At 33.7% G+C, this 10,111-nt stretch overlaps 1 protein-coding gene across 1 annotated transcript in view; it reads right to left on the reverse strand.

Annotated features, from left to right (window-relative positions):
* The window catches only part of LOC107669036 (potassium voltage-gated channel subfamily KQT member 1-like), a 112,369-nt gene that overhangs the window by 65,193 nt on the left and 37,065 nt on the right, over positions 1–10,111 (reverse strand). The window contains exons 9-12 of the mRNA XM_016461136.1: positions 9,719–9,860; positions 6,161–6,211; positions 5,862–5,970; positions 5,238–5,306 (exon numbers count right to left, since the gene is read on the reverse strand). Of these exons, the coding sequence (XP_016316622.1) occupies positions 5,238–5,306; positions 5,862–5,970; positions 6,161–6,211; positions 9,719–9,860 (371 nt within the window). The remainder of the gene's footprint in view (positions 1–5,237; positions 5,307–5,861; positions 5,971–6,160; positions 6,212–9,718; positions 9,861–10,111) is intronic.

Consider the following 10,111-nt stretch of genomic DNA (forward strand, 5'->3'; position numbering starts at 1 on the left):
AGTCTGTGAGTCAGAACAGCCGGCATTGTAGTCTACTCTCCCAGGATCAGGAAACGGTCCTCCATAAAATGCAAATGGAATGTCCCCATTAAATAGCTAAGTAAACGTGTGTGTGTGTGTGAGTGTGTGCGCGTTTTTGTGACAAATGAGGACATAAATTTGTATAATGACAAAGGTATGACATAGGTATTACAAGGAGAAGGTGACTTTTCAGGACATTACCCCATGTCCCCACTTTTCAAAATGCTTATAAATCACACAGAATGGAGTGTATTGAAAATCTGAAATAGCACAAAGTTTCCTGTAAGGGGTAGGTTTAGGGTTTAGGAATATACGGTCTGTACAGTATAAAAACCATTACGCCTATGGGATGTCCCCACTTTTCACAAAAGTTTATATATAAAATAAGCAATTATACAATAATATCATATATATATGTATATATAAGTGAATAGAAATAGATATCATATTGTTTTAAAATTAATGCTTTTAAATTTGTGTATATGTATGTATTAAAAATGTATTTTGATTTATTTTAACTCAGTGAAATTTAATTTATATATTTAATTTAGTTGATATGTGTGTGTGTGTGTGTGTGTATGTATATGTGTATATATATATATATATATATATAAAACCACACACACACAAATATATAGTATATATATATAAATTATAAACACATTAATCAAGTTAATTTAAATACTATTAATAATACACAGAATAAGCTCCAAACTGGACTTTATGCCGATAGTCAAACGTCTGGCTACACGAGACTGGAAGCCAAGTGCCCTTGTTACACAAGCAATAAATCTCGTGGAAATCCTGAATGATATTTGACCTGGAGCTGGCGGTGCAAACGGTTTAAGCGCTCAGCACATTTCCAAGCATTCCAGCCAGAACAGAGTAAAAGATCTTCTCACGACGCCACAGCAATTCAATAATGTGACACAAGCTTTCATTTCAGCCCTCATGAGTCTGGCTGATTAACCCGTCTCAGACCTGATCTGAGTTCAGCTTCTGGAGGCTGGAGAAGACATACACCTGACTCACGCTTACAGCGCTGCTCAACAAACACACATGCTCCAGCAATGATATCACTGAGGAATTCTGGGATTGCGCAGGACAAACATGGGTGGAGGACGGAGAAAAAGAGACAGGCGGGGTTGTGTTTGGAAAACAGGCACAGTGTATTGTTTTGTGCTGTATAATATAGAAAAATGCATATAAAATGACATACAGTGGGTACGGAAAGTATTCAGACCCCCTTCAATTTTTCACTCTTTGTTATATTGCAGCCTTATAACAAAGAGTGAAAAATTGAAGGGGGTCTGAATACTTTCCGTACCCACTGTATATGTGACCTGCTCCACATTTACATTTATTCATTTAGCAGATGCTTTTATCCAAGGCGACTTACAAATGATTCATCATTTTGACTCACATATTGGTATTTATACACTAATACACATCCATCATAAATATATGTTCCAAACAAACATAAATGTATTATTAGAAAGAGGCTTTTCTTTGTACTTTAGTGCATAAAGCAACATCACTGTCTGTTTATTTATAAAGCACAATTCAAAACAACAACAGATATCCGTGGTGACCAAACAACTGCAATATAAATATAGAATCAAAAATTATCACAATTTACCTTAATTACCTTAGATCTGAAAAAAGTAAATCACCAGTGATATTCAATATAAATATATTAACAGTTATTTTAATGTCACTAATATTTTATTATAGTTTTGTTAATATTTTGAATAAGTTTATTTTTATCATTTCTGTTTTCATTTTATTTTTACTTTTAGAATTTTAGTAATTTTATAACGTTTTTTAATCATTTTTTATTACTTTTTAAAATGTCTTTATAGTTTTTATTCATTTTTAACTAAGTTTTATTTATTTTGATACATCATATTAACCTAAAAATGTGAAATTATGTATTTGGCAACTAGCTAAAATAAAATAAAATAAAATAAAGTTAAAAAAACATTTTTTCAGGTAGAGTTTATTTTATTTCAAGTAACTAATGTTTTTAATGGTTTTAGTTAACTATAATAACCCAGTGTTTTACATATAAATGCATATCAACATGGTATAAAACACACTTTATAAATTATACTAGATAATAAATACAATTATTTTATATAGCTAAAATGGATTTAAAAATAGCATTTAAAATACTGTTACTATTAAAATATGGTAAAACATAAAATAAAATAAAAACTGTATATAAATATATAAAAAAAATAGTATTTTGAATATATAATTGCAAGATCTCTAGCATATATTATATTATGCATGCATACTGCATACAATGCATATATTATGCAAAATGTATAAAAAAAACAGTAAATATTTAAAATGGTTATTTTGCATTTTATTACAATTTATGGTAAAGCTATTAACTTTTTTCCATTCATCATATTAGAAATGAAAGGTCAAGTCGAGTGCATTGCATTGTGGGATCCAGTGAGTGTACTCTGAATGTATACTGCACATTTTGAATTAGCATACTGTGAAAATCGTATGAGAAGCACAGCATGCCAAACAAACTCAAAGAAAGAAAGAAAGTTGCTACTACATCCTTAATTGAGATTCTGAGCTCTCAGATTTATATATTTCATTCTGTATTATCAGAAGCTGTCTGTGACTGAAGTTATTCACAGTGTGAATGATCTCAATAAGCACATGAGTCAGAGATGATTTCATACTCTCTCCTCCTCCACCTCATCCTCTCATTATACGTCTTCTCAGACAGAGTTGTTTTGTGTCAATATGACGCGTGTTCCCACTCCGTTCATTCTTGGCGAGACTAGACCGAATATCTAAAAGAACAACACGCTTTTGTGGACTGTTTGCTAATCAGACAAAATAACTGTAGTGGAATATTTCACAAAAGCTCATTCACATTTTAAGTCTCGGTTTAAGTCCATAATGATGGAGATTTCAGGATTAGGCTGATATGAAACCATTTACTGTGGCAGCATGCATTCACAGATGTGGTCAAAGGTCAAACCAACCAAACAGCACATCAACCTTATCCAGACAGACCTGAAAAGTGTGTCTGGATGATGTTACATTTATCAAGAGAGAAGGCTAAACAGAAACACACACACTTACAGGCCAATCTGAGCCACAAAGATGATACTCATAAAACAAATGGATTGTAAAATAACATAAACAACTACTAAACAGTACTTTTGGCTCAATCTCTGATTTACAGAAAAAGTTCGCCTGAAAATGAAAACTTGCTGAAAATGTATTCACTCTCGGGCTATCTGAGATGAGTTTGTTTCTTCATCAGATTTGGAGAAATGTAGCATTGCATCACTTGCTCACCAATGGATGTGAATGGGTGCCGTCAGAATGAGAGTCCAAAAAGCTGAGTCAAACATCACAATAATTCACAAGTAATCCACACCAATCCAGTCCATCAGTTAACATCCTGAGAAGCGAAACGCTGCGTGTTTGAAAGAAACAATTCCATCCTTAAAACGTTTTAACTATAAAATTAAATACCATAATCCATAATAACGCTTCCTCCAATGAGGAAGAAAAGTCCATCTCCTTTTGTCGTCTCACATTAAAATCCACTCACATATTTGTTTAGAGCTGTTTTGGCTTGTAAACGGTGCTTGATCTGCGCATATTTCTCTCCTGATTTAGACGAGAAGACTTTTTCATTAGAAAGAGCAATATTATGGATTCGTATTTTAGCTGGAAGCGACGGTTTGAAGTTAAAACATCTTAATGATGGATTTGTTTCTTACTTAAGACATTAACTGGTGGACTGAAGTGGTGTGGATTACTTGTGGATTATTGTGGTGTTTTTATCAGCTGTTTGGACTCTCATTCTGACGGCACCCATTCACATCCATTGGTGAGCAAGTGATGCAATGCTACATTTCTCCAAATCTGATGAAGAAACAAACTCATCCTAATCTTGGATGGCATGTGTGAGTGAATTTTTACCAAATTTTCATTTTTGGGTGAACTATTCCTTTAAATGTCGTAAATGTGAAATATACACCCAGCATCCCTTTACACCACGGGCCGCCCACTTCCTCTCTCACGCCCTTCCTGTTCTTTATTTCCCCCATTCAGGCCCTAATGAGAGTGATATCCTTTCATTTTCCTGGACAGGCCCACGCTAACACAACTCATCAGGGGCAACAAGAGAGCAGAAAGTGTCCAATGTCAGGAGAACACAGAGGACGCGCTGAAAGTCACATGAGATGCTTTCACAGGTGTGGCTCGGAAACAGACCTGTGTGTCCAGCCCAGCCAAACACTAATCTACCGACACACACTTACCGAGTCATTTAACATTTCATGGTTGCCAGAATGAGTTTGGGCAAAGATAATTTCAGTCATCAAATAATCGTCTGTGTGTGAATTTGTGCAAGAATCATTCAATCATCTTCTCAGTCAATCAGCTGAATTGATTCACACAAGGTTCTCACGTTTTCTGACAAATTAATTTCCATAACTTATCTAGAATACTAGAACTTCTAGGATTTAACTGGATAAAGATTTTGTTAAAATTATTGTATAGAGATTGCACTCTCACTTCAGAGTCACTTCTAGTCAAAGAAATTATTTAGTATTGATCATATCTTAAAATAAGAATGCCAATGGAAATATATATATTTATATATTGTCTATGGAAAAAAATCACTGTGGATATTGTACTCTCAAAGATTCATTTTAAGTAAAAAAAAAAAAAAGGAATAATTATAAAAATAAAAATAAATACTTTGTCTATGGATATTGCCATGACTATTCCAAAATCTTAAAATGTTTTATTAATTTCTATGACTTTTCCTAGTCTTGAAAATCACACTTTGAGATTCTCTGATATTTTCAGGCTTTCCAAAACTGTGGGAATCTGAATGATTCATTCACAAATCAGACTGAATCAGTCAAATTAACAACTCACTGACTCGTTGAAACAAGATCTGTTTCTTGTGAACATGACTGCATCACGGCAGCCTAGATGTTTTGGAAAAATTAATTACATAAAGATTCATAGATTTAAAGATTGAAAAATTCTTCACTGTATTGAGTCGGCTTACTAAATTATAGAACTTTCTGTAAAAAAACACTGACTAAAATAGTTCAAGTAAAAAGTTCAAAATCACCACAGCTGAGAGACAAAAGAGAGAGAACATCTCACCATCCAGGCTGATCACATAATCAAACACAAAGGACAGGAAACAGTACCTGGTTGTATTCAGGTGCTGAGTAGAGACTGATTCTTCCTCCTTTGCCACAAACGGGCTTCTCAACAGACTGAAAGACAGAAAGAGGCGCTTTCCTTCATCTCACAGCTGAGGGAGAGGCAGATCTTGAGATGTTTCAGAAAAGTGAGAATGCTTTAAAAGACAAATGAAATGACGGGAAAAAGTAGAAAATCAAAATGCATCTGATGTTTACACCATATACACTCTTAAAAATAAAGGTGCTTCACGATGCCATAGAAGAACCTTTAAGTCTAAATGGTTCCATGAAGAACCTTTAACATCCGAAGAACTGTTTCTGTTTCACAAAAGCTTCTTTGTGGCGAAAAAGAAGGGTCTTCAGATTATAAAAAGTCGAGAAAGAGATGGTTCTTTAAAGAACCTTTGACTGAATGGTTCATTGTGGAACCAAAAATGGTTCTTCTATGGCATCGCTGTGAAGAACCTTTTAAGCACCTTTATTTTTAAGAGTGTACACAAATGCTACTCCTCCTGAACAACATCAGCCTGCAATTCACACACGAGTGAGCAATCACAGAAGAGACACATGGATGGAGCAAACACAAACATTTAATGCCATTTTGAGCCAAAAACCAGAGCAACTCACTGTGAAGCATCTGTAACCACAGGAAGAGGGATGTCTTCGGCCGTGAAGTCCAGCTCATCCACCAGGCTGTTGTTGCGCGAGATATCAGGGCCATCCAGTTTTTTCTTAACTGTAGAGAAAATTACAATACGTCCAATTAAACCACGAACTCACATGACACAAAAAAAATAAAAGTAAGTATTTAGATGTGCTAGAATGAAAATAAATACACAGACTTAAGTCAGAAAATTTATGCATTTTGGAGAAAGTTCAAGAAAAGAGACTGAGAAAGCAGGAGAGCATTTGCAAAAGACGGATACCTGGAGAAGAAGGACAGCTGAGCGCGAAAGCCGACCACGAGCGCTGGCGGTCTGTTGACATGCAGACACAAAGAAAAAGCGCAAAAGATCATGCTATACGACAAAAAACAAGACAAGAAAGAGCAGCAGAGGCAGAACATGATCAATATGAAAGCTAAAATATCAAGAAAACACTGCAACATGAACAAAACCGTCTGAGGTGGCTTTATAATGTATAAAGTTGTTTAATTTCATTGATTTGGCATTCGTGTGACCTTTGACATTTCATTTAGGTCTATTTCTGTCGCTGATGGCCCTCAAAATGCCTCAAGACTCCAGTGACGCTGTCTTACAAGCAGCGTTATTATAGTTAAATAAATTAACACCACAAAAATTTTTACCTTAAATAAAATACATTTATTTCAACTAGTTGCCAAAGCAATATCTCATTTTCATGTAGTTTAACTTAAAGCTCTAAAATAACTCAAGCTGAAATTCAAATGAATAAAAACTATATATACAGAAAAACAATAACTAATAAAAACAACAAAAAACGCACAACAAAGTTACTAAAACATTAACTAAAATTAAAATGAAAGCGGAAAATTTAAAAAAACTATAAAAGCATCTCAATCATACTAAAACAGCACCACATACAAGATTCAATCCTCCATAAAAAAAAATGTGAAAAAAAAAAGTTTGCATAATTTTATTCAGAGGCCCAAACTGAGCAAAATTATGCAATTTTGTAGATATTTTGCAGATGTTATTTATATGGCCAAGAAGTAAGAAGATGATATTCTGTACATTTGTAATTATACTAAAAGGCCATTTACTTTGTAAAAACATAAAAACTATCAATCAGACGACAGAAGTCATGTAATAGATTGTGTGTAACAAAGTTACGCTGATCATTTAGAAATTTAACTTGTTTCATTTTCTTTTTAATCTATTCATTTTTAATATAATGTTTTAATGGAAATGACTTGCTGCTTTGACACACTTTGTTACATTTAAGCAAATTTCTGCCTTTGAACGTTCACACTTTGCTCAAATAAATGCATTTTTTGCCTTTATGTAGCAAGCGACATGATGCCACAATAACACAACATGCACTTGCAAAAAAGCAGAAGCAGCAGCAAGCAGAAAAAAACCACAGCGGCACGGAGAGAAAGCTCTCACCTGATGATCGGAAAAGTTTTGTGATGCCTGTGTGAAGGGAAAAACATGTAACATTTGATCTACCGTTTCACAATTCAGTCAATTCCCAACAGACAAGTTTCACTCGGAAATACGACACATTATGGGTTGCCACTTTCTTTTTCCTAAAACGTGGTTGCTGGCACGCTTATGACAAAAACAGACTTTTGCTCAAATATCTTACAGACTATGTAACCGACTCTAGGCTTTGATAAGCCAAACCGCTGAGCGTGTTTTTATCTTTCCGTTTTCCCCGAGTTCAAAGGCCTGCGATTTCATTCTCTTTCCCCTCTTCAGTCGTAATGAAGCTTCAGAAGAGGCTTCTCTGCGGGGGACCGTCTGTGTTAATGTGTTTGCTTTTATGATGAAGCCATTCGGCAGGAAAACCCATAAAAACAAACTTATTAACAGACGGGTTTAAGCAGGGGACCGGATGCGTTCCACTCGCATGTGGAAAATGACATCTATTCAATATGGAAAAATGGGTCAGGTCAAAACGGCGGCTTTTCATCTTTCCGTCCTCTTTATCGCTCAGCGTAACGCCTCCGCTCAATTTATGGGGTACAAGAATGGAGTAACTAAACAACAAGAGCCTCTTTTGTGTCTTGTTTTCTGGTTGATGAATTGCAACTTTGCTCCAGCACTGAAACCATATTTTTGTACTATACTACAAAATTTCCAATTTTTTTTGCTAGCCAGATTAGATGTATCTGTTGAATTTGGCTGATATCATATGCTAGTCTTTAATAAAATCAAGCTCAGATTTGCAGTTGTCTAAATCATTTAACGGATACACTTTTCATGTGACACGGTTAAAAAGAAACATCAGGAACAAGCTTCTCTTCTTAACAGCGTGTCAACACTGGCTATATTTACATGCAAACGAATAATATTTTAATCACATTGATGACTCAATCAGACTGAAAAGCCTTCATAAAAACACCTCAATCGACCCGATTAGCAACATAAACCTATGAATCCAAACACTTTATCAATCAGATTAATAAATAAAAATAAATTCATAAAAAAAGCTAAATGAAAATATATAGAAAAACAAAAACTACTAAAAATGTCAAAAATGCAATTTTGTCAATTTTATTTTACAATTAAAATAAAAACTATTCCAATTTATTACAATTATTATGACAATATTGTGTATACTCAATCGGACTGAAAAGCCTTCACGTAAATGCCTCAATAAATTAAAAAAAATTAAAAAATTCCTCAATCAGAAAATAAAGTAAAATAAAAATAAAATGCAGCCAAATGGAAATATTAAAATAAATAAATAAAAATGAAAAAAAAAAAAAAACTAAATTATTAAACCTAAACTAAAATTCAAATAAAACCTGAAAATAATAAAAACTATTGTGAGGACTCAATCGGACTGAAGAGCTGTAATGTAAACACCTCAATCGATTCGATTAGAATCGGAATACTTTCTCAAATGTTGTGATTCGTGTTGTTATCGTTAACTAAAACCATTCAAAATCATTTTCAGTCATTTAAAATAAAGCTAAATAACTATGAATAAAGTAAATATCAAAATAAAAACTAAATAAAATATAAATATTAGATGGAAAAACAAACTTAAAAATGAACCAAAAATAAAATGATGCCTTGATAGAAATGTTGCCTTGGCAAGTAACTAATATAAATCTGAAGCTGAAGATGAAGTAACAATAACACGAAGTGACAAAGTAACTAACATTTCTAGAACTAAAACTGAATAAAATAAATTCAAGATAAATAGAAATAAAAAAATGACAAAAGCACAAATAAATTACGAAAACTTAAATTAAAATGTGAAAATATAAAACTAAAAGCTAATTCAAAATATTAAAGGGGTCATATGATGCGATTTCAAGTTTTTCTTGTGTTACAAGCTGTTCGTGAATAGATAAGATCCCTAAAGTTGCAAAGACTAAAGTCTCAAACCCAAAGTTTGAGTTAAGACTCGTCCACGCCCTCCTAAAACGGCTCGTTCTAACACGCCCCCACATGTCTACATCACGATGTGGGAAGATTTGCATAACGCTGCCCAAATGTTCGGCATAGAGGAGAAACAATAATGTACAGTATGTGGAAAATAAAGTGACCAATTTCATTACACCAAATACACAAAATAACGTTATTTTTAGCAACATCATATGACCCCTTTAATAAATACTATAATAGTATATAAATAATAGTAAAAAATAACACTTTTTGTGATCCATCTGGGAGCTGACTCATTCTGTTTTCATGGCTCAAAATACTTATTTAATCATTTTTTACATGTCTTTAGAGAAAGATACACTGATGGAACCCAGACTGATGAAACACTAAGCACTCACAGCTGTGCATTATACAACTGACTAAACAGAAAATCAGTCATACCAGTGGACTCCTCAGAAAAGACTTTGTCTTTATCATCGATGTGGTCGTAGGTGATTTGTGGGATGGAGATGGCTCGTCCTCCTCCGGGACCCAGAGAACCGTTATCACATGTGACCTTTGGCTTCCGTTTGTACCGCTTACTCTGAGAAGACAAGAGTGACTTCATAAAGAAATAATTAACCTAAAATGATGAAAAACACTTGAGTCACATGGACAACTTACAACAGCGGTCAGTCATTTGGAATAATTGAGATTTTTTTAGTGCTTTTTCTTCTACTCACCAAGCTTGCATTTATTTGATCAAAAATACAGTAAAAACTGAAAAAATCTGAAATATTATTACAATTCAAAATAACTGTTTTCTATTTGAATATAGTTTAAAATGTAATTAAT

This window comes from Sinocyclocheilus anshuiensis, unplaced genomic scaffold (genome assembly GCF_001515605.1).
Source record: "Sinocyclocheilus anshuiensis isolate Anshui unplaced genomic scaffold, SAMN03320099.WGS_v1.1 scaffold324, whole genome shotgun sequence".
In the NCBI taxonomy this organism is placed as follows: Eukaryota; Metazoa; Chordata; class Actinopteri; order Cypriniformes; family Cyprinidae; genus Sinocyclocheilus; species Sinocyclocheilus anshuiensis.